At 43.5% G+C, this 25,211-nt stretch overlaps 1 protein-coding gene across 2 annotated transcripts in view; it reads left to right on the forward strand.

Annotated features, from left to right (window-relative positions):
- The window catches only part of neurl1aa (neuralized E3 ubiquitin protein ligase 1Aa), a 78,955-nt gene that overhangs the window by 20,654 nt on the left and 33,090 nt on the right, over positions 1 to 25,211 (forward strand). Inside the window, exons 1-3 of one of the 2 annotated variants that reach the window (XM_085355229.1) lie at positions 21,330 to 21,420; positions 21,732 to 21,982; positions 22,242 to 22,563. In XM_085355229.1, coding sequence (XP_085211355.1) covers positions 21,330 to 21,420; positions 21,732 to 21,982; positions 22,242 to 22,563 — 664 coding nt within the window. Of the gene's footprint in view, positions 1 to 21,329; positions 21,421 to 21,731; positions 21,983 to 22,241; positions 22,564 to 25,211 lie in introns of those variants that run through there. The other variant, XM_085355230.1, reaches the window with a different exon arrangement.

Genomic DNA, 25,211 nt, shown 5'->3' on the forward strand with positions numbered 1-25,211 from the left:
GACTCAGTTTTAACACGGAATAAGGAGGCATTCCAGCGTTCCAGCGTTACCGATCTTCCTGACTCCAGCAGTCAAGCCTTTTTCCTTTAATTTGTCAGATGTCCATAAGTAGTACTGTACAAAACAAGTTATATTGTATTAAATTAAATTACCGGATTATTAATAATTCAGCTCTTTTGACAGCTTCAGCAATGCCCCACTGAAATCCATCACTCCTCACCAGCACATTCTGGGGCAGCGTTATCAGGCAAAGTATTTTCAGATCCTCGGCACCTGAGACAATAAGGCATTTCTCTGCAACCATCCAGCCCAAGGCCGAGCAGCTCTGAGAGATATTAAAGCAGAGTGACAGATCTAATTATCACCTCCCCACTTCTTCTGCTCCAACTCTGATGAAAAGTACTACATTACAGCAGACACCCTATGCCCTCAAACTAACTTTCACCTTTGTTAATAACTAAGAGTGTAGTTATCTGGAATACCTGCTGAGGGCATGTCTCAGAATAGAGAGAAAGAGATTTGCAACAAGGCTGAATTTATGAAAGGAAGACTGTCATTATTCCAGCTCTTGCTGCAGTGACTGTGCAAATGCCCCCTATCTCTCACCTTTCCCCCCCGTCTGCTTTCGCATTTCTCATTTTGTCTTTTCACAGAGATCTAGACGGTGTCACAGCTCTGTGAAGTTTCCACTCCTCTCTTTTATCGTATCCTGTTCCTGAACGCTCTAAGGGCTCCGCTGATATCCCATATGAGACTGCGCTGAATGGGAGGTTTTGTTTGCACACACGTGCTGTGCAGCAGACAATGCCGGCTGCAGGAGAGCCACTCTGCTGACCTCTCTGCTTCTTGGCATCTGCTGCCAGATTCCCTTTCAGTCCTGTACAAATCACTTAGAAAGAGGCAGCGAGCTCTGTTTTGCTGGCAGGATGTTATGGTGCACAGCTCGCACCACTAAACTGCTGTTTTGTTTTGTTGTCTCCCCACACCGCTACTGTTGATGGAAACTGTGTCGAGCTGGGCTAATGGGCTGTGGGTGTGTTTGTGTGTGTCCCCGTGCACTTACATATGCATTCCCGGTAAGAAATGCGCAATTCCTTTCGAGTAGTGGTTGCCGTGGAAACCTTGGTCAGGTCTGGTCTCCAGCTGCCATTAAACAGTGAAGCGTGCTGGGACATGTGGCAATGGGGGCTGGTTAATCATCAGCCACTATATCAGATCTGTGGCCACGTTAGTGCTGATGGTTGCACCACGAACACTTTATTAAAAAAAAGAAATACATTTGCTTCAGATGTCAGAATTAAAATGGTGCCCAGTGCAAATGTACTGTAGTTGGCGTGCAGGGTGCCACACACCATCACCTAAATGCTTAACTAAATAAGAAACTATTAATGATTTTAACAATGATTTAAAAAACCCTGTTATGAATAGTCAAAATTTACTCCTATAACAAAAAGTTTCTTCTAAACCGGCAGTTTTCAAGTGACCACGTGAGGTCACTGGATAGTTGATGGATGGATGGATGGATGGATGGATGGATGGATGGATGGATGGATGGATGGATGGATGATAGATGGATGGATGGATGGATGGATGGATGATTGAAGGATGATGGATGGATGGATGGATGGATGGATGGATGGATGGATGGATGATATATGATAGATGAAGGATGGATGATTGATGGATGGATGGATGGATGGATGGATGATGGCTGGATGGATGATATATGGATAGCTGATGGATGGATGGATGATTGATGGATGGATGGATGGACAGTGTTGGGGAGTAACGGAATACATGTACCGCCGTTACGTATTTAAAATACAAAATATGAGTAACTGTATTCCGTTACAGTTACCGTTTAAAAAAGGTGGTATTCAGAATACAGTTACTTTGTTGAAATAAATGGATTACACTGGATAAATGGATTACTTTCCTGTTTCATATTGTCGCGGGTCAGGACTGTTTGGGTTTTGTTTGACAGCTACGTTCTGTTGTTCCAGGCGGCAGCGTTGCGGTTGCCATGGTTACAGGGTAATGCTCTCGCTCTGCGTGTTTCCTGGGTGAGAGAGCGCCTTTTTGTTGTTGCTGTTGTGCTAAGCTAATAGGCAGAATGCAGAATGTAGCATCATGGGCAGTGTAGTCCGTGTTGCAGGGAGAATGGACTGCCATACTCGTTATGGGTCTGTGAGCGCGAGGAGGGAGAAAAAGGGGAGTGGAAAGGTACGAGTTGTCATCGAGCAGAAACAGGAGCTGGAAGCATGTAAATATAATGATAACCACTGCAGCCAAGAAGAGAGCCTGACGAGCCCAGTTGTAAGTAAGCTATTAAGACTCGACTGTACACCGTGTTCGTGTTTTCCTCCGAAACAATAAGTTCTGTTGCAGCAGTCTTTCAACGCCTCTCTCTGTCTGTCGCAAGAAAAGTTGACCCAGACAACAAAGTAAAGCTATTTTTCGGCTACGAGCCGACAGGGACCCCGCCGTATTAGTCAGAGGTCCCTTTACTACGGTTCGGAGTCGCGGACCTTCAGTAATAGTAATAAATCACACAGCAATAGGACATTCACGTTGTTGTAAACAGCATGATAATATATTAAGAAATCCAAAGTATTCAGAATACGTTACTGTCATTGAGTAACGTAACGGAATACGTTACAGAATACATTTTGGGGCATGTATTCTGTAATCTGTAATGGAATACATTTTAAAAGTAACCTTCCCAACACTGTGGATAGTTGATGGATGGATGATGGATGGATGGATTTTGGTGAAGGTTAAAGTTAGATCACGCTCTGCTTGGCCTCACTTCTGCTGTAAAAATCAGTTATTAAACTAAAACGTTTTGTGGTCTTTGTGCCTTTTGGAGCATTTTTAATGAAACTATTGAGAAATAATGTCTCCTGCTGTGTGCTGCTGCCTGTGCTTCAGGAAAAGTTCTGGTATTTTAATAGACTAATAAGTACATTTGTGTGTTTGCATGGTATCCCTACACTTTATGGATCTTTAAAACAGCACCAGTCCCCGGTGCACTTACACACAGTTAATCTAACTACAGCAGGTAGCTTGAGCCAACTATGCTGAAGAACGTGAATACATGCAGAGCTTGTGCATGTATTCGTGCTATCTCTTCATGTCAGTTTGACTGCACGATGTTCAGATCAGGGGCTGTATTCACAAACATTCAGGGAGCTCTTGCAGAGTTCTCCTAATGTAGACATATAAACTATAAACATTTATAGAAAGGAGTCCTCACTTAAGAGTGATTTAGGAAGCTCTCAGAGTAACTCTGAGCAAGAAGTGAACAAAACCTTTTACCTCAGCGAGGCGATGCGGCTGACCCGATTAACAAGAATACATTTTTGCCAGTTTTCAAGTAATTCAGCCTCGTAATCACATTCATTTCTGGCATCATTGCATTGGATGGGAGATGTAAGCGTATCTTTAATGAGATCGGCTACAAACATTATCCCCGCACCATCTAATCTGCTGTTTCATTAACTCACTGTCATTCGGAGGTATTTCCTCTACCTTTTGTCTCTCCACTATTTTCTCCTGCTTAATAAAGCAAAGGAAACTCTTAAGCCTCTAAAAAGGCACTCCTTCCTACTGATAGCAGTTTTTCCACAATCTAGTATAAACTTCAAATGTTAATTCTTATAAAACATCATAAATCTAAAGCTGCATACACAACACAAATAGTTTGCTTTGACGTGGCAACCAGAGACCACGCAAAGTTGATAGCATTCTGCAGTTTCAAGCAACTACACCTGAAATATCCACCAGCAACAGGAAGTGGGCGGGGCCCAAGATAAACTTTTCTCAACTTCCAGGTGAGCGACTGAAGCAGTTACCCATGCGACTGAAAAGTACAAGTGATAGACATTTGACCTGGTAGTAAATACATTAAAAAGTTACCTAGGCCGGACCGGAGCAAACGACCAGCCGTCAGCTTTGACCAGTGAATCATTTCCAGTCTGCTTAAGACTTTTTTCCAGATTCTGCCCCAAGCAGCAGCTCTTTGTAATGGGAAGCTTTAAGAATGTGGCCCCAGGGCTCTGAGCGGGCCACACCATCTGTCACAGGACTCCTCGTTCTTTGTAACTCGGGCTGGATGTTTGAATTTGATACAACCTCCAAACAAATGAACACCCACAAACAACGTCTATATGCATGCCAGTCTGTTAATAACAGACACAGCAGTACAATCAATGAAGCCCTTTGTTGGGGAGCTATGACCTTTCCACAGCTGTCCTTGAATTTCACATGTGAGGCTTCCACAATGTATTCAATATCATATGTAGATTTTATACAGGCATTGGTAGATACCTGTCAAATAGCTCTCAGCAGGTTGTAGTTCTCCCGACTCTTTTTGGCTAGAACTTGGACGTTGGAGTCCTTCCTGTATTTATTGTAAGGAAGTCCTTAGTACATTAACCAGAAATCCTTTAATTTCTGGTTAATGTACGCAGAAAGAAGGCGAAAAGCAAGAAACTAGAGAAAGAGACCTTAATTCGGGTCCATCCTGCTCTTGATTATCTCAGCAGTGTGTTTCGGTGTAGCTAAAGTCATAATGATGCTGCTCTTTACATATTTTTCTGTTTTTGTTATGAGAGAAACAAACAAATTCAATCGAGGCTTTTTTTTCACTCCATTTAATCCTGTTGAGGTGCAGAGTAAAAAATAACAAACCTTTATTTTATATCTACCATTTCTTCAAGAAACAATAACCAAAAAGCATATTAGTCAGTGTGGACATCTTACATTTAAAAGGGGTGATCATCTGAACATTTGAAGCAACAAACATAATGCCACAAAGCAGCTGTTACGCATCCAAAGCTGAAATATGGGCATCACCATATGTTGTATCCCATTCTGAAATCTCAAGTTTTGGTAGCCATAAAACATCTAGGATTATTACACCAAACCTGATGAGATCTGGATCTGGTTTAGAAATGAAGGGTGTTGGTTTCTGGTCTTTTGTCCTCTAAATGGGACCAGAATTAACCAGTTCAGTATCTTGTTATATTAAATAAAACCTGAAACTAGCAAGAGAGAGCATAAACATATGTGATAAGTGTTTACTGAGGCGTCAAATCAAGTGAGAGATTGGGTTGTTTTCTCATGAATTTACATCTAATTGTACTTTTTTTGGCAACCAGAGGAGCTGCCCCCTGCTGGTCATAAGACAGAATGCAGGTTTAAAACGCTTTAATTTTAAACCATCTGTGGTATTAATGTTCATAAACAATGTCATTGGTGGCTTCTGAAGATGCTGACTCTGCACTTCTAAAAGTGAAAACATCCAGCACAGAATCAGGAACACATGAAGACGAGTAATCCATCCAAGTACCCGTTTTCTTGTTTCACTTTAGAATCATCCTGTTTCTGAGTTATTTAAAAAACAGACCAAACCTAAACAGAACAGAAGTGTTAATAAGGCCCGAAGAATTCATGAGGTTCACATGAAACATGCCTCTCATCAGATAGGCCGTAAATATCAGCTGTAGCTGTACGCACACACCCATCTGATGCCGACTAAAGTGCAGCGAACCGTGAATCGCCACATAGTCCAAGTTATGTAATGCAAGTTTATGTACAGACTCTCAAAGATGCACCTCGACCCTGTTGCAGACAGGACTGTGGGCCAAAGGAGGCTTTCTTTCTAAAGGTTAAGGCTGACAGAGCAGTGACTGCAGGAAGAAAGAGTTACTGTACAAAGGAAGGATGTTCTAGCAATGCATTCGTGTACAGCAGCGGTGTCAAACAAGGTGAGGAAGTGCACTTTTCTGCAGGCCTTTCCTCTGGTGTGTATCTGCGAGGTTACACGAAGCGCTGGTCTGACGTTTCTTCCTGAAACTCATCTGGCCAACTTCCAGTCGCCGCTCTTTTCACAGCCATGTCCCTTGCGTGACAAATAGCTGTTATACCTTAGCGCGATGATGTCATCCCTTGGGACTTTTAAAACTCAGCAGACTTGTGGGTGTTACTTTTATTGCTGGGTTTGCAGGGATATTTGTAAGATAGAGGAAATGTGTTTTCTCTTAACTTGCTGTCCTGAGCCACAGACACCACTTATCTGAGTGAAATACAGTCATTTTCTGTCCCCTGATCTGTTTTATAACTATCGATTTAGCTCAGAGATTTTTTTTTCTCTCTGTTGAAAGAAGTCTTTCTTTAGCTGAGTTCTTCTTTAAAATCCAGATTTTTGCAATTGTCAGCAGAGGTGATACTTGAAACCAAATGTGGTTGGCCTCTCATTGTGCTGCGAATACTCTCCAGCAACTGTATTTACCTCAAATGTGCACACCATGTGTGCGTCTCCAGCATCTCATTTAGAAAACTAAACCTTGAGGTTGAGGTCCTGATTTTATTTTGATGAACCGCCCAGGCAGGCCTTAGTATTTGTTATGGTTACGTGGTGGTAATCATTAAAAATGATGGGGAAACGGGGACATGTAAATATTATTACCTGCGTGATTTAGAGAGTAATCTTTAAACATAAACAACAACGTACAGCATTTTGCTGACAGTTGTTTTATGCTCAGCGAGCCAAAAGGATCATCTGTGTCATGTCTTTGCAACTTACTGGGAAAAAGTTGGTTTAAAAGTTGTTTTTTTTCTTGATAAAATTATAGATTTTTCACAAAGAACAGTGTCAAATAAATGCTGCTTACAAACTCCAGCGATGTTTTAACACAGTTCATTTACATATAAACTGTTATGTGTTTAAAAAGTGTTTCTTCTAACTCAGGCTGGAAATGAGTTTTCCTCCACTGTCCTTAATTCTGACATCGAGCTTGAGCATTTAAAAGGAGAATAAATCTTTATATTTAATTAAACTGCAAATCCACAATGATAATTGTGACATTAAGCATAGCGAGTGCTTAATATTTCACTCGTGCTATACAGCTAGTAGGCTACCTGAATGCATCACTTAATGTAATTTAATATTTCACAGAGAAATAAAATGTTTTAATTAATGTTTAACATGATGGAAATTCACTGATTCTGTACTGGTGTAAAGGAAGTAAACACTCTTCTGGTTCTTTTGATTAATACCAAACTTCACCGTTCTGAGGAAGCTTGTTTCCTCTGAACGGTTTCTGAGCTCAGCCTCTGAGAGGGTGAAAAAGAGCAGAGCAACGACTCCCCCAAATCAAAGGGGACCAGTTAAGGTGGTCTGGGCTTCTGACTAGAGTGCCTCCTGGATATCTGAGTGAGGGGTTTTGGACATGTCACACCCAGGACAGGAGAGATTACAACTCTCGACTGACCTGCAAACACCTTGTTGTTCCTCCAGAAGAGCAGGCAGAAGAGGCTGGGAGCGGGAAGGTCTAAGCATCTCTCCCTACACTGCCTCCCGTGTGACCCAGGCATAGACATGCAATAGAAAATGGATGGACAGGCAGCGTGTTTGAGTTAATCAGGGCCAAATGATTTTGATGAAGAATGCAAACAGCTGATACCGGTGGTCTGTGTACTAAAGGTGTTGTTGGAGCTTGGACCGTGGTTATTTCCACCTCAGAAGCTTCCTCGATTTCAGTCTGTAACAGCTCTGCAAATACGAGGCCAAACCGAGCAGCCTCGAGCTCTGTGGATCAGAAGGCTGGCTGAAGTCTTCACTGCCGTGCTAAAAATGGCAAATGGTTGTCTTTTAATTACAGATACAGCCGCCTCCGGGGTGGAAAGTGTTAATGAACAAAATCCAAGATACCCTTGAATGATGAATTCCTGGCATTCACCTATTAGACTCCGGTTCATATATCTCATTTCTCTCACCCTGTCCTGCCATTATCTAAACGCCTGCAGCTTCAGGCCCAGAGTAAACACTGAGTCTGGGACTGAGGGCTGCGAGGTCACCATGGATAGGTGATGACAGCTGAAGTCAGAGGACTGACTCTTGAGGGGTCACCCAGTCTGTCTGCCAGGGGCCTGAGGCACATAAGGAAGCATGGAAGGTGAAAGACTGAGTGCTGAGAGTAAAGAATGTGGCCACTTGCTCTGTGAGCCTCTGGACCCAAACTTAGCCTCAGACGTGTATCGCTTTCTTATTTTTAAACTATGAAATGTGGAACGATAGGCCATAGGCTACTCCTCTTATCTAGTTCATTTATTTAATTACTAAACCTGTCAGACAGTAACATCTTGCAGTGCATGGCCTAATATGGTGAATTAAGAGTGGAGATTATATCATTTAATAGGAAGGCACGGCACACCCTCTTAGAGGTTGGGACTGCAAACTTTATCACAGATTTAGCCAAAGAACATATGCTGCATAACTTACTACACACCAATCAGGCATAACATTGTGACCACCTGCCTAGTACTGTGTTGGCCCCCGTTTTGTTGCCATAACAGTCCTGACCCATCAAAGCATGGACGAGACCCCTGAAGGTGTGCCGTGGTATCTGCAACAAGATGTTACCAACGGATCCTTCAAGTCCCCTAAATTGTGAGGTGAGGCCAGCACATCCCAGCACATCCCACAGATGCTCGATTGGACTGAACTCATTGCTGTGCTCCTCAAACCATTCCTGAACCATTATCCTGCTGAACGAGGCCACAGCCATCAGGGAGTACCGTTTCCATGAAGGAGCCTACATGGTCTGGAACAATGCCTAGGTAGATGGTACGTGTCATTGTAACGCCCACATGTGTGGCAGGACCCAAGGTTTCCCAGCAGAACATTGCGTAACACAACTTCCCCAATCATCGTTAGAAATCCAGACTTCCTGCACTTCTGCTAAACATTGTTACTCAATGTATTGAAGTCTCTCCAAAATTCCTAAACATGAATAGAAACTTCTGTTCTTTAGTCTCACATTAACTCTCTTACTGGTAGCTGAGGACAATCGTGGCACACCTGAGTGGAGACTACATTCACCATCTGGGAAGTGACCCAGTCTGATGTGTAGTATCTCCAGGTGTGTGGGTTTGGTGGATCGTGGGTCAAAGAGGGTTAGGATTACTGATATGTTACTCATACAGCACATGAAGACTTTGTAGCTGATTAGACATCTGCACACACAAGCAGGAGCGGGTGCTGGACCCAAACAGTCCAAAAACGAGCTTTTCCCAGAGGTGAACACGTGGTCTGACATCATTAACGGTTTATGCAAAATATTACCTGACATTTTTTAACCTTATCACATACACAATAGCTCAGCCTGTGTTTGTCAGGGTCTACTTCCTGTTTAATCCTTGCCCCACCCACACTTTCCTCGTCACACCAATGGGGATGTGTAAATGTCATTATGCGGTTAAGATGGATTTCTTTTCATTGTTTGTTTGTTTGTTTTTAAAGGAAACTTTTCTCCTTCATCAGCTGAGGAAATAAACCCTGTGTGGTCACACTGTGCCCTCGCGCCTTACCTCCCGCTCACCCTTATATCCCCCCATGTTTTATTCCAGCCTCGTGGCCCATAAATGGCAGCTCTGTGCGGCAGTGACAGCGTTAAAACCGCTCATGTCCGAGTCTCCACCTTCTATGTAAATGACAGCGTGAGTGAGTGGGACCCGAGGCGGAGAGCTCTTACTGAATGAGGCTGACGGGGACGGGGGGAGTTGCCTTCACGGACGTGTGTGTGTGCGCTCACAATAATAAGGAGGTGTGGGTCCGCTCTCTGCTGTTTGCATGTACCCGGAGCAGAGCAGCGATAGGCTACCTTTTGGATGCAATCATGTCACGAGCGCTGGGCTGTGCCACGAGAGCATCTGAATAATCCACACCGGCCATACGCGCACGGCAGAAGACTGAAGCGATGGGTGGCCAGATAACGCGAAATGCCTTTTACGGTAAGGAGCAAACATTTGTCATATCTGAGATGTTTCGGCGCCTTTGTTCAGGTCTTTGGCTGTGAGCTGCTCACGCTCTGTTATCAGGTACCAGCCTATTCTTTGCTCACAGTTACGTCACTCCTGTAATGAGAATAGGGGTCTCGAGACGCGCAGCTGTGTCTTCTGATTACGACGTAACAACCAGGATGTCCCCGGCTCCTCGCGCATTGACCTGCGCCCTGTATAGCAGTAAATTGCAGGGAGGTGTTTGCACTGGGAGCAGCTTAGCTGGAGGAGAGGAAAGTTGTGGGGTTTCCCCTCATTACTAAACAGAGCGTGCAGCTGTGCCTCGAGAAATCAATGAATTGATTTTTTTTTCTTTTGTATTGTCCTGTATGCCATCACTAAGGTCCCACCAGGGGCGTGTCCAAAGGATGGGGCATGGGGTGGCACCAGGCCCCATAGATGGTATCTCTATGGGGGGGCAAATTTGGCAAATATTGTAGCTTGTGCTCCATACTGTCCACTTAAAGCTTTACTTCTTAGCTTCCAGATTGTAAAACATAATTCTGCATTATTTTGAATTCTGTGTACTGTTACCAGTGCCTGAAGTACTTTAGTAATAGTACAAACGTATCCAAATACACTCGAAGCAGGTGTGCAAATACTTGTTTTCTACACACTGTTTGTATCTGATCAGATATTTGGGTTTCTCGTGCTCCACGTGCCACACTATTCCAAATATCCTGCACAGACCCCCCGGGGGCAAAGCATCCATCTGACAGGGCGGTTGCTGGCTATAAGCAAAACGCACAGGCCGGCTGAATTTCAAAGATGTGTTTTGGTGGTGTAGTGTTCTCTCCACGAGACCCCAGGGACCTTTTGTTCTGTTAATAAACAGTGGAGCTTCTGTATAGGTTCATACTCTGAATGTAGGCCAGCTTCAGTGCTTGTGTGGTGTCAGGCAGAGTTTTTAACAACAATAAGATGACAGTAACCCACCCGTCCACGTCCCCACACCCCCTCCTTTCTACAACAGCAAGAAATGAGGAAGTGAGCCGTGCCAGCAGTGTGATGAGGAATTCGTTCCTCGTCTTTGCACAATTATTATTAGCATGGTGTGTCGTGTTTGGGTGTGTGTGTATATATACCTATGTGTTACTATGGGGGTTAAGCTGTGTCCCTGATCCTGCAGCCTCTTCTGGTTTTGACCACCTGATCGTTCTAATTAAAGCCCTGAGATTAATCCAATTACTTAAAGAGGGACAAGCTAAGACAGCAGGAAGAGCTCCTTTTCTCTGGGATCAAGGTCAAACGCCTCCGAAAATTAGAACACGGCGTTTTTCTTGTTGTGCGATCAGAATGCAGTCTTACCTGGTATTGGTGTTAGTCTCTAGCAAGGCTGTCATCAGGACTCACAAAGAGGCCCAACTTATTATTTTTACTAACACAGCCTGTTAAAGGAAAACACGTCATTATATTTGTCCATAAAATTCAGTTTTGTGAATTTTAAATCACTTATTGAAAAGTTTTGTGTATTTCTTCAGTGTGAAGTTTGAATGCAAAATTAAATCTCTCGACATGTTTTACTAATAAAACGGACTCAGAGCATGGCTGCTCTTTTGTGCATTACAACATTGTTCTGTGTGTTGATGGCAACAAAATATACAAAATGGTAATCAACTGTAAATTAGAAACAACTCGAATAAAACAGCACGTCAGTTTTCATATGGGAGAGGTTTGTTTTGATAGGGTGGCTTTTGTTTGCTTTAGGCTTTACATGCACCAGGTTTGCATAACATTTTGGTAAAAACCACGTCTAACCCAAATTTACAGATATAGTCGTGGAATTTGGAATCTGAATATAGTTATTATCAAATATGTAAGTCGAACAAATGTTCTGCTGTAAACATAAGGCTGTTTCGTGGCTCACGTGTGTGATGTTCTTGCAGAAATGTGAGCTAAGTCACGTCTTATAAAGCTCGCAGTCTCCTCTTCATGGTTGATGTTAGAAAACTCTCCAACAGAACTTTTCCCTAGCAAACGTTTGGACCCATGGAAAGCGTTTGTGTGATTTCATGTCCCAGGGCTCTGGGACTATTCAGTGTTTGAACTTTACTCAGAACTCGTTTGACATTACGTCTAGTTTTCTTTTGTTCAAAGATGCCTGTACAGATCAAAACTGTTCTTAACAATAAATACTGAATTCTCTGATGTTTTAAGAAGGATACTGAGTGATTTTATTCCTGGATCTCATCACTTTAAACGACCATGGAGCAGTTCTGACAGTTGTGCAGAGTCCTGCACACAAACTGCTTTCACAGTGCATCTGAAATAATTTAACTGTAATAATGACCAAAGCTGTTACTCGGTATTTTATGGTCTTACCTTCAACTGCAGACTTTAGTTTTGTCATCTTTTTTCACTGTAACTGCTTTTTCTCGTCTGCAGTCACGCCTGCCTTTGTTTTGCCAACAGCGACGATGTTTGCTGTCCTCGATGTTCCTCATAGTTGAGTTAAAACTGCAAATTGCTTGCTAGTAAGAACCTGCAGGTACAGCAGTGTTTGAGTGAGTACAGGAGGCAAGCATATGATAACTGGGAGTGATTCATAACCTCAGCTTTAATCACAGACTGTACAGAAAAAGGTTGCCATCATAGCCACTGCGACATCCTGTTTCGAGACCTCCATTTCAGCTGTTTTGCCACCACCATCTTGGTTTTTGGAGGTAGAAGTCTCCACGTGTGAAGGAGCAGCTGATGCTAGCTTTCATCCACACAAACACAGGTTACACCTTACAAATAACAATAAAAAATAGAGTTTTAGTCACCAGAACCACATCGAAAGCCATCATTTTGTCTGATAACTCAGTTAAAATGCTGTAAAATTCACAAACGTGGTCCTGAAGTGCATGGCAGTGAGTTTTTGAAGTGTCTGTGAGGCCCAACAGAGCTCGCAGCTACAGCTGTGTGTGTGTGTCAGCGTTCCTCTAATGGTGGAACTGTTGAGAGGGGGGGAAATTAGCTAAAGTTAGAATTTTAATGTGGGAGTCTTTGTGGTGGCTTCATCTTTCAGCCTCAGAGGCCGACACTTAGTCATGACAGGCAAGTTAAGGCCGGTCCAAAGCATTATGGGTACCCCCCCCCCCAATCAAAGTATAACTGTTTCCATGACAACCCACAGCCATTGATAGAAAGTGCTTCTTTCTAAATTTGAAAAAGCAGGCATTAATTTCTGAACCTTTGCAGTGATGTTTTCTTCTGCATGTGAGCCTTTTTGGAAAATGTGCCTGTTTAAAAAAGAAAGTTAAAATCGTTGCTCTGCGTCTCTCACTGTTTACGTGTTTGCACGAGCACAGCGAGAGCTGCTGGGGAACAGATTATGCTTTCTAAAATTGAATCTCTGCAGGCTGCTGTTCTCAGGTGTGAAGCACCAGAGCACATCCAAACAGCGTTTGCTGAGTCGGTTGCGTAATTGAGTCTGCCGAGTGTGTGGGAGCTCCACTTCTGTGCTCCCGATTGACTGAAAGTGGGCCACTGTCTGCGGCTGATTCGACGCAGCGTCTGGTTGCATTCGAGCTGAATTGGATTCTGTATCCGAATGCAAAGAGAAGCTATATCACAAAGTAAAGATTCGTAACTTTGTCGAATTGGACTGGGGCTCGGTAATGTCACGGGATCTGCCTCAGGTTATTGAACGCACCAGCAGCCTCTGTTTTGTTTTTTTCTTTTTGTGTGTAGGAGAGTATAGTGACAGGAACGTATGTCTCTGGGTCAGGTGGCATTGTTGAGAGCGTGCATCAGTGTCGCACACATAGCTGTTGCTTCCTCTAACTTAAAGCATCAGCTCTCGTGACAGGTCACCTTCAAGGCAGCGCCCACACGATGACTTCCAGTCAGTACTGAATAGCATCTCGCATGCTTCAGTCAATACACGCTGCATGTCATTACGCCTCTCCACCAGCCTGCTCTCTTTCTCTAACAGAGAGGCATCGTGGGACAGCATTGTGCTCCGCTGTGCGCAGCCTTGTGATATTATTATTTATTGATTACTGTTGTGTAATCCCTTCCGTGAAGAGAATGTGGTAAGACTAGTGGGCCGTAGTGGATGACGTCAGTCAGACTTCATCCTATCCACGTCTCACCTTTCACTACCAGGCCGTCCCAGTGTGAATTATTTAGGCGTCGCTCTGCAGCAGGTTAAGCTCTGAGCTGTTGAGCACATTTCATTTGGTAGTTATGTTATGATCATTTGTAGCTTCTCATTTGCAGGTGACTTTATTCCGTTTAATGTAATTTCAAATTTAATCCGTTTTGTTTCTGTCCAATCTGCTGGCCATTATAAAGACATGACTGTGGACTCGGTGGGGAATGAATATTTCATATAGTTTTTGTTCACTCGCTCTTTTTTTATTTTTTTTATTTTATGAAACCTGTCCTGTCAATTCAGTTCAGTTTTTTTATACATTTATACAAATCACAAGGGGTCCAGTAGTTGCACTTTCTATTTCCTTCAGTGGAAACCAGTTTGGATGCACATTTTCTTGTTTAAAAACATCGTTATTTGCTTCAGGTTGGCTTTCTAAGTGGACCAGTTGTAAACTGTTTCAGTGGTGGTTGCACATATTAAACATGGGCTAAGTTTAAATAATGAGATAAGAGTCTGAACTGTAGAAGTAATCCCTGTGGCCCAAGAGCTCAAAACTCACTGATCTCAGGCCTTTTTTAAAACCCGTGGTTCTTTATGATGTCAGTAAGAGCATGCGGTCGTCTAAAGCACCAACTGCTGGCTATGAGAGCAGAAGACCTGGCTGTGTGCCGTTTCTGTTACTTCTGTTTGCAAGGGGGAGCTAATCAGAAGAAAGTTAGCTTAAAGCCAGGGGGAAGGTCTTCTTTCAGAGAGTGTAACATGTGAAGGGGTCATGGAAAGCTACCTTTGCACAAGGTTGAAAACATGGAGTTCCTCTGTAGCATAAAAATCTGCCAAACTGATACTGAAGCCAATCAGTATTTCAGTTAAAAAGGAGAACTGGTGGTGAGTTACATTATTGTATTACAGTTTGTTGAGCCGCTTGGAAAGCAAGTAAGCTGTTAGAAATGTGCTTGGACTTTTGAGTGACCAACATTTTTTGATTGGTGCTATAAAACTCAGGCAATATTTGACAGGATTAGTATTATGGGGCTTTCAGACATAATGCAGCAAGCTCTCAGAAAGGCATTATTTCCAAACTCCTTCGAATGAGGTCTCTCTCCCACTTTGTCCTGAACATTCGTCAGGAACCCTCGGCGTTACATTTTAACCCTCTGTGCGTCTCTTGGACGTCGTCAATGTCAAAGGTAGGCTGGTGGACTCAGTGGACGTCCCTCAGAGAAAGACCCTGGGAGCAAAGTCAAAGTCATCATCTTTGCAGGAGTTGTTGATGAAAATGAAGAAGGAGCTCTTAGATGGAAGAAGTTAAACTTCTAGCATGTGGTTTGTGTCGGGAAAGGGTGCATTTCACCCAAACCTAGATCGTTTTTTCTTGTAATCTAGCAGTGTTTGTGCCTAAACCTTATAAAACATCAGCTAAAAAAAAGAGACGTGGAAAAATGGCAGTCCAGCCTGGTGTGGTGTGTGTGCCGTGGAAACTGAACTTGTTGTTTTATCAGCTTCTTCTGATACTTGTTTCTTAATTTGATAAGAATCAATCAAGTTGTTATTAGTAGACTTCATTAAGATAAAAGGTTTTTTTCTCTAACAAAAGTGAAAATACGATTGCCACTGATGGTAATCGTTGCTCAGTGTTTAGCGGTCAGTAGTATAGCTAAAGGAGGGAAAAAAGCCTACCTGAGCTAATCCAAAGTAAATTGTTTTTTGGACGGGATCACCTGACACTGATCTGAGCAGTCACAGACCAACAGATCTCTCACGATGTTCCTTAACAACATTTCTGATCTTTTGGTCGCCACCAGCGATGCAGTGACTTCCTGGTACCTGCCCTCAGGTAGAGTAGCAGCCACAGCTACCGTAGCAGTCGGTGCCTGTTGAGTTTTATATGATCTGACTGCATCTGTCACACATGTGTGCAACTTTGGAGATGAGTAATAAGAGGAAACGTAACACTCTGGGTGACTCTGTAAGAGGCACAGCATGTTGTTCTTGTACCTGTACTGTAACGCGTAAAGCCTTCTTGCCGAAATGATAATGCATGTGATTAATTGTCGCCGTTATCGTGTGATTCATTTCACTGTTGCAGTTACATTAGACTGAAATGGCATTTTGTCATGAGTCAGTGCGATTAAATGCATCATCCAGACACTGCTATGTAAACATCATTAAGAAGTTGTTTGTCATTGCCCTCCAGGCTTGTTGGCAGTGTTTTAAATGACGCTGTCAGCTGATCTACAGAGAGAAACATCTGAAAAAGAAGCAAAGGAGAAGCGTTTTCCACCTGTGAAGTTTTGGTAAAGATGAAATGGATTTTATTTATCCGCCCTGTGTTGGTAATGTTTGCAGTTATCCCGAGAGAATGAGCTGAAGCTAAACAGTCCGCTTTGTGTTTTCTTAACAAATGATTCTGGTGAGTGATCCAAAGTACACCAGTATATTAATGCTCATTTACTTCTAATAGGTGCATAAATAAACTGTGATAAGCTTGAGTGGAAATGTAAACCTGTAAGGATCTGGTGTTTGACGTTACACCCTACACCAGTCTGCATGTTTGTTATTCCCATGTTCCCACATTGCTTAAAGGCTTGATGGGCTATCGTAAAGTCACAAAAGTAACTCTGTGTGCGAGGTTGTGTTTTCTCTAATGTTTCCCAGGATGAGCTTCAAGCTGGACTTCACATGGCAACAAGTGCAGAGAGTGGGTTGGTATGTGGGCTACCTGTGCTTTGAATGATACAGCCTCATCGTGTTTCCATGGTGCTAAAATTGGGCGTATCAGTGGAGATCTGGGTCAATGACATGTGCAAACACCGGTCAGGGTTTGTTTTAGTCCCCCTTGGAGATGGGTCTGAGGCTTTGGACACAAAGTGTGTATCACAGCAGAAAAGTGATTCTGCACACACTGCTAATGCAATATGTTGCCTTTGTATATGAAGCAGTATAGCCTGGATATTAGTCTTCATCATTTTATGCAGCGCATGGTTCAAAATCTCTGCACAGCTGAATGAACGGCCGAGGTTCCAGCGAGTGGCGGGTTATATGGCACAATACAGCTCAGCTGTTACCTCACAGGAACATTTCATTTGAAGAACAGCTTTTGCGGGTGTTCCACAGAACAAGGAAGTGATGTACCCACTAGACACGGAGCAAATATTTGAATAGTGTTCTGGACACATAAAATTCGATTAGCATGGGAAACTGCTTGAGTTGAACAAAAAACCTCTCATCATCCACCTGAATGAAATGATGAGACCGCAGAGATGTTCATTGCAGTATGACGGTATTCAGAATCAGAATCAGAATCAGAATACTTTATTGATCCCTGGGGGAAATTAAAGTATTATCTGTCTGTGTACTGTGACGAGCGATCGGACCTGTCACACATGTGCTGTCATTAGTGGGATAAACAACCCTCTGCACTCCTGGGCAGAGGAATACAAGCTTTTCACCCTGTTTGTTCATAATAAGACATCCTTGACCTTTGGCAAAATGGCTCCTATGAGGCTTTTAAAACAACCTCTTCACTGATAACAAAAGTATAAAGCTGTGTGCACAAGAACGGGTTTAGCGGAGGCAGCTGTTAGACTGTAGTCAACAAGAGTTATTTACATTGAGGGGTCACATCTCGGGCTCTGAGGACATGAGCATACTCCAGGATTTGTGTTCCTGAGGTAATTGGACGACTGAGACGGGCTGCTCGAGGCAGCTTTGTTTTTCTGATAGCTTCAACAAACAGCAAGCCTTAAACAAAGCCCACTAAGTGGGGAAATAGTCGATATTTGGTCAAAAGTAAATTCAAAGCTTAAGCCATATAGTCTGAGTGCAGTGGCCAATGTTGGGGGGGGGGGGGCTTCTACAAAGAAGCTATCTGAACAGCAGGCGACTGGTATCCAAATCAAGTAGGACTAGCAGTAAGTTATCATGCATTTCAGCATTTTTAAGTGGAGCTGGTACAAGAAAAAAATTTTTAGCCAGCTGCAACCTTAAGACTTTCTATAGTGAAGGCAATATTTATGCTGCTGCTGTGTTTAAAGCAGTGCCATCACTGTGTTTCATGAACTATCTAAGAATTGCATTAAAGTACATATCCTGAGTATGTTGATAGGTTACCCACACACGCATCCATCCATGCTTCATTCATTTCAGGATTACAGGGGAGGATATACCCTGGACAGGTTATCAGTGTCTTGCAGGGCTAGCACTCAGAGACAGACAACCATTTGCACTCACATTCACACCTATGGGCAGTTTAGGGTCACCAGTTAACCTTGCCGCACCGACTGCATGTCTTTGGGCTGTGGGAGGAAGCCAGAGTACCTGCAGAGAACCCACAAACATGGGTGTGCAAGCTCCACACAGAAATACTCTGGCCAGGTGGTGGATTTAAACCCAGGACCTTCTTGCTGTGAACCAACAGTGTTAACCACCGCAACACTCCGGCCTACCTGAGTTTGCTCTTCTGCAGCAGCAGCAGAAGCAGCTTAAATACTATGGCCTGTATGGGATTTGCCAATTGGATGTATAGACGTTTATCAGCTGAGACATCAGCCGATGTGGGCTGGCACTGAGATGAGCTGATCTGCCAGGATTACAGCTGAGCTTGACTTCATGATGCTGCCTAAACGAGTGCTGCGCATGTTACCTTGGAGAGGAAGAAGTACCACGAAGAGGAGAGATACTTGGATACCGTGTAGTCTTGATATTCGCTCAGAAGTTAAACCAGCTGTGAATTCAGCGTTTCCAAAACGTAACCGTTGACCCACAGATACCTGAAATGGATGCTTTTTTTCTGTGTTCACTAGTACTCCTGTTTGTTTGACTGGAAAAACACAACCAAGCAAGACTATAAATATAACTTTATTGTGTCTCAATAAACAAAAGGCATCTGTTGTAAGCTCACTGATGGCTGCCGAGTGAGCCGATCAAGACCTTTAGATACCACGGGTTGCTAAGGAACATGAATTCACATGTAGCCCCTTCTCTCTGCAGCAGCTGTGCCTCTTTAGAGCCCGCTAATTCATTCAGCTCAAACTGCCCAGGACCACGTGAACCACATTCAACAGCCGCTCCTCTGTAGCACTGCCTAAGACAAAAGGCCTCAGCCGTCTTCTTAAGTTCGGGGCCAGATAGAATAGCAGACATGCTGTGTAAAACTGTAGTGTTATTACAAGATAAACACAGACAAACACAAAGACGGACTACAAAGCGTGCTGTTGTCTTTGACTAAATATGTGGACTTATCAGGACTCTGCAGGACATCTGCTGCTGCCCTTGAGTTGGCTTTCATTGTTTCAGGGTCTGGTCAAATCAGGCAGGCCTCTGTAAAACTGAATGTTAATCATATAATTCTGGCAATTTTTGTAATGAGGCACCTGCCACAGTTTCTTTTCATATTCAAACGCTGTAATAGAGGCAGAATCACACTGTACATTTAATGTAGTGGACTGATGGACTACAGTTTCTTTCTCCTATCAATATGTAGTAGGGCTGCCACGATTAGTCGACTAGTCACGATTACGTCGACTATCAAAATCGTCGACGACTGATTTAATAGTCGACGCGTCGTTTGAAGCTTTGTAAGATCCCAAAAGACGCAGGAATAAGTAGCAGGATTTAAGAGTGTAATAATGGACTGAAACAGAAGATGGCAGCACTGCATGTACAAGGATGCCAGCTGCCGTTAAACCCCGAAGAAGAAGAAGAAATTGTGTCCCAGAATTCATAGCGCAGCCCAGCTCAGTTTCCAACAATGGCGGCAGCTGCTTAGTTTTAATATTATTCTTATTATTCTTTCTGGGTCACAAAATAAACGTTTAACATATTTTCAGGCGAGAATGTAGCTGTGTAAACCTCAAATATCTGCTCAGTTTATCAGGACACCGCATATTTTCAAAAGCGCTCCGACGTTTTCGGAGACATCTGTTACCCACTAGCTCGATAGCTAGCCGGGGGCTAGGTCACTAGAGCCGTGAGAACACCGGACTCCCGGCAAATCGTTTTCAAACCCACCGCAGTCTTTCGCTACTCAGGTTAAACATGATACATAAGTCACTTAGATGCTCGAGAATATACTCCGGTGTCCTGTTATATTTTAGATAGCAATGAGCAATCTGCAAATTTCATTAAAATTTAATAAACTATCATCTTGTCTTTATTTTTAGTTAGCACAGACCTTAAGCACTTAAAGCTGTAAGCTAATGATAGTTATATAAGAGCAGATGCTGCTGGTTCAATAAGCTGTATGTTTTACGTCCAATGGATGATGATCTGATTAATCGAGTAATCGCAAAAATAATCGGTGACTAGTCGACTATTAAAATAATCGTTTGTGGCAGCCCTAATATGTAGCCAGGCATTTCTGTGTTGAAACATTTTCAGCACAGCTGACTGGAGTTTGGTGGGGAAAAACTGAAACATTCAGCATAAACATCAGGATTTGCTGATGTTTATTGTGATGTATCAATCGCTCAGACCGGAGGAGATGGAATTTCTTTCTAGATGGCAAATCATACCCGGAGAAATCTATGAAAGAAGAGACAGCCAGACCAATTTCTCTGCTGACAGTAGCTCGAGTAGTCCATAATGCAACACAGCTATGAAACATGTAGTGCTTTGAGTCTGCAATAGGACTCTCAATAGATCTCTTATCTTACAATCACAGTTGGTATTGCTTTGAATTATTGCTGTGAGAGGATACAAGTGCAGTCTTTGTAGATACAGCTGGTCAGGTGAGGAAAACGCTAATCGCTAACTGATGTAAGCGGGGGCCTGACAAGCCGAGGGAAAGCGGGTACATCAGGAAGATGGATTATACCCCATAACCACAAAATACTGGAATGTTTAAACACAAATACAGAAACTTCTGGAAGGCATTTAGCATCTCAGAATGGTAACGTATTGAATATCAGATCAGTCGAATTTTGAGGATTCTCTCCTTCAAAGCTAAAAACTTCCTCTCAGCTCAGCTGCAGAATACTAATTTAGTCATTCTAACCTGGCGGTTAGTGGCCGTGGAAAATCTGTGAAAATTGCTCAAGTGCATGTTTCTAGTAGCTGCTCAAGTGCTGCGGTCACACTCCTCTCACTCGGACTCCATTCAGGCACTTCTGCTGCCCATGCATTTAATTATCAAGTCAGTCATGCCTTCCTCTGCGAGTCTTCTTCACCACCGGAAAGCAGCCATCGAACTGCTTCCCGGGTTTTGGGTTGAAGTGCATGACCAAGCGCGATATGTGATATTTAGTCTTGCTAGAAACTTGCAATTGACCTGTTTGGTTGGTTATTGGACTGCAAGAATTATACCATAACGTCAGTGTTAATTGGGTCAAATAATGTATATGCAATATGTTCAAACAGCATCATACTTCACACGGCTTCTACTGAGAATTTGTGGTCACAGATGTCCAACAGAGCGTCTCACGGCCAACGCGGACCATGTAATGCAGCCATTAGATTTCAGAATGGCTGTTTGTCTGGGAACAGCTCATTTTGTGAGTAACTAAAGAGCATCATTTGTCTTGGACATGTGTTTTTGAAAGTTTTCAGCCTGCAGGCCCAGTGTGATTATTGCTGATTAGCTTATTACTCTTCTACTCACAGATAATCAACAAAGAACCAAATCCTAGATGATATTTCCTTATCTGATGTCATTTTGTGTGATAACATTTTGAATTACAAACATCAGATGCTAACTGCATTGCTGGAACCTAACCTCCTGCTCCTAATTAGGACGTTTATTTGGTTTGTTTTCAATGAAATTCATGGCTTTGTTCTGCTCTTTTGTCTCTCGTTGCCTTATTAGACTCCCTTGGTGGCCCATTCCCGTCCACGTCACATCGATGTCACCACAAACCCAAGAGGTGCCTGCCAATCCACTGTGGCAGTGTCGGTGGGCCTCTCCCCATCAGCCCACTTCTATTCCATCCAAACGCCAAGGGGTCCCAAATTGTCATGGACCTTGCCCAGAAGACAGCAAAGAGGCAGGCCAGTTTCTGCAATGCCATCACCTTCAGCAACCGGCCCATCACGCTCTATGAGCAAGTCCGCCTCAAGGTACATTTTTCACAGAGTGGAGCACTTTTCCTCTCGAGTGTCTGAGAGCTTTTAAACTGTCAAAACTGTTGTCTTAGTTTTATCTTAGCTTGACAGTTAAAAGGTTTTGTCCCCCAGTGTAAACTCAAATTCGCTGTCTGTGTTGGATAGACGTGATGCAGTTATTGATTTAAAGCCTCAAAAAGCAGACGTTTCTATTCATGGAAACATTTTTATAATTTGATATTTTTCACGTACCAACAAGTTTTCTTCTTTGCAGATTACCAAAAAGCAGTGCTGCTGGAGTGGGGCTCTGCGTCTGGGCTTCACCGCTAAAGACCCCTCCAGAATAAACCCAGACAACCTTCCCAAGTACGCTTGTCCTGACCTGGTGTCTCAGAGTGGCTTCTGGGCCAAGGCGCTGCCCGAGGAATTTGCCAACGAGGGCAACGTCATCGCCTTTTGGGTGGACAAGAAAGGGAGAGTCTTCTACCGCATTAACGAGTCCAGTCCCATGCTGTTCTTCAGCGGGGTCCGCACGGCCGAGCCCCTCTGGGCCCTCATTGATGTTTACGGCCTGACCCGCGGCGTGCAGCTGCTAGGTAAGAACATGGTGGAGGGAATGAGGCGTGTCTTGATGGGCTTGGTGTGCATATCATCCAATAACAAAGTAAATAACTGTTTATAAAAGATCAAACCACCCTGCCATGTAGAAGGGCTCTGTGTCAGAATATTTAAATATAGTTAATAGAATTCAAACATGGCGCTTTTACCTTAGTCCGTCTTTATTTAGTCAAGATTTACCAAACTAATTGGAAAATGGTGGGTGTTCAATAAGAGCGCCCAGCTGCCTTTGTCCACCGGTCCCCACAGGCAGCTTAATCCAGCCCCAGTGCTGCGTTTCATGAGTAATTAGCTTTTGTCCTTCTAGAATAACCTTGAAGAAAAGTTCTTTCACAGCTGATCACCAAAAATCTTCAATTCAGAGTCTTTAATTTGTACATCTTAGCCCTGCATGCATCAACATCCAAGATAAGGATTGGAGAATGGTACCAATACATATTGCTTTAGATGTCATACACAGTCAGGTGAATGTGTTGGGAGCAATACGGAGACCCACCAACCTTCTGATTGGTGGATGACACACCTGTATCTACCTTAGCCACGGTCACCTTCTTTTCTCGTCACTTTGAAAAACCTCTAAAGTGATAAGAAAGTAACCGGGTGTAAAGACAACCTTTCATGTTGGTGTTTTTACTTTTAACATCACTGCTGTTGAAAAAGTGAGTTCTCCTTTTGTTTACTGTATGTCTACAGGTTACTCACCCCGCTGCTGTGTGCAGTAAAGCCTTCGGCCAGCCTCAGAAATATTTGGCCCACATGTTTACACCAGAGCAGCGGAGGCACACTGTTGTGCATTATCCAGCTATGCTACATAGCTTAGCATGCATACCCTGCGTACATAGCACAGGATAGTATGGCCGTGGCTTTGATGTGGGAACTTGTGTGCTCGTTCTTGTTTTCTCCTTCAGAGCGGATGCTGTTGTAAAAATACACCAGGGGTCACATGTCCCATGTTTGATTGTATTTGTGCTGGTTGACAATATCTCCTCCAGGCTGGCAGCGGCGGATGTGTAGTGTCCCGAGCATGAGGGGAATCCATATTCTTTGTTTTCTCTGTTTTTACACCATAATTGCTAAAAGTCTCGTTGCCGTTTGCAACATTTTTCCTACTCAGTCGGTGTTTGCAGGGAGGAAAAATGGTTATTAATGGTTGTTTCATTTTAAAGGAACATTCAAAAAAGGGTTCATGCACATCAAATGCACAAGCTGAGCTTAGCACCCGGAGCTTTAGGGTGATTAAACTCTCTGTCGAACATCTTTCTGAGATGCCTGACCCTCGAAGACACTGCTTCAAGCACCGTTTTAATCAGAAACTGGTCCTCTCCCCTTAAGCCTTCTGCTTAAGTCATCCTTACTGTCTTTTTACTGTCAGGCCATGTGCAGGGCTGCCTACAGAGTGAGTCTCAGGGGGCCTACAGACTGACATCTGCCCTCATAAACGGGGGCCTGTTCAGAGGGGGGGGCACTACCAAAGGCTGAGAGAGAGAAATGCATCACCCAGACCAGACACCATCTTTGTGATGGTGAAAGGCCAATTGTGTCAGCTCTGTGCATCACGTTTCTGTGCGTTTCAGGAACCTTTTTACTGCACAGGCCACATCCGAGGCTTTATTTATGGAGCAGCTACAGTAGTAGCTGTAGTCCTCGCCACTCTAATCGCTGTCTTGGATCAATTTGGTCTGGCAGTTGTGTACATTTTATCTTTAAGCCCCTTTTTTTATTTTAATTTGTGATGTTCACAGTTGTAACCAAGCTACAGCGCACCTGCCAGAGTCCCCTCTCAGATCAATAACATTTATTTTCTCTCCATGTCCGTCTCTAACAGCACTGCGTGAGATTATTCACTGTGCCTGCTTGGAAATGCTGTAATCCTCGCTACATAAAGAATGAATTAAAATTCTGTGGTGGATTAACCGTACAGCTTGTTTATGCAGCGCAACAGTTTCATAACGTACAGCAGCCTGTGGTCGTGTGTTCATTCAGTGGGGACAGTGATTCAAACGCACTGAAAAGCCTCCAGTATCTCTCCAAATCACCCATTCTGCCTGTCTTCATAGCACTTTACATGCTTCTTCTTCCAGCTGTTTCATTACGCTGCACAGTTACTGGCACCCAGTTTATTTAATGACTCTGATGCATTTACTGACTGTCAGTTCATATTTGGAGGGCTGTTTTCCTTTATTGAACGCTTACCTTAGGCAGGTGCTTTGCTTTATTGTGACTAATGGTAAAACAAGTGCAAGGCTGGTCTTGTCTCAGGTGCTCCCAGGTTGTTGCTCTGCAGCTCAGTGCTCTCACCTGCCGTTCTTACAGCCCACAGACAATTAATATTAGCTGCTCCGTTTAATAAGTGGCTACATGCGTGCCTGACATCATCAGGGATCTGGGACAGTATCCCAGATCTGCTCCAGGGCATCACTGGCTCTTGGACAGTCTGAGGTGCTACCTGGTGGTGATGGATGGACTGAAACATCCCAGAGGAGTTCTGTTGGATTTAGGTCAGGTGTGAGGACCAGTCAATGGTATCAGTTCCTTCATCCTCCAGGAGCTGCCTGCATACTCTCGTCATGTGGGGCTGCGCATTGTGGAGCACCGAGGGAAACCCAGGGCCCCCTGCGTAGGGCCT

Source organism: Diplotaxodon limnothrissa, linkage group LG6 (genome assembly GCF_057381915.1).
Source record: "Diplotaxodon limnothrissa isolate DT_005_m linkage group LG6, D_limnothrissa_male_GT1.1, whole genome shotgun sequence".
In the NCBI taxonomy this organism is placed as follows: Eukaryota; Metazoa; Chordata; class Actinopteri; order Cichliformes; family Cichlidae; genus Diplotaxodon; species Diplotaxodon limnothrissa.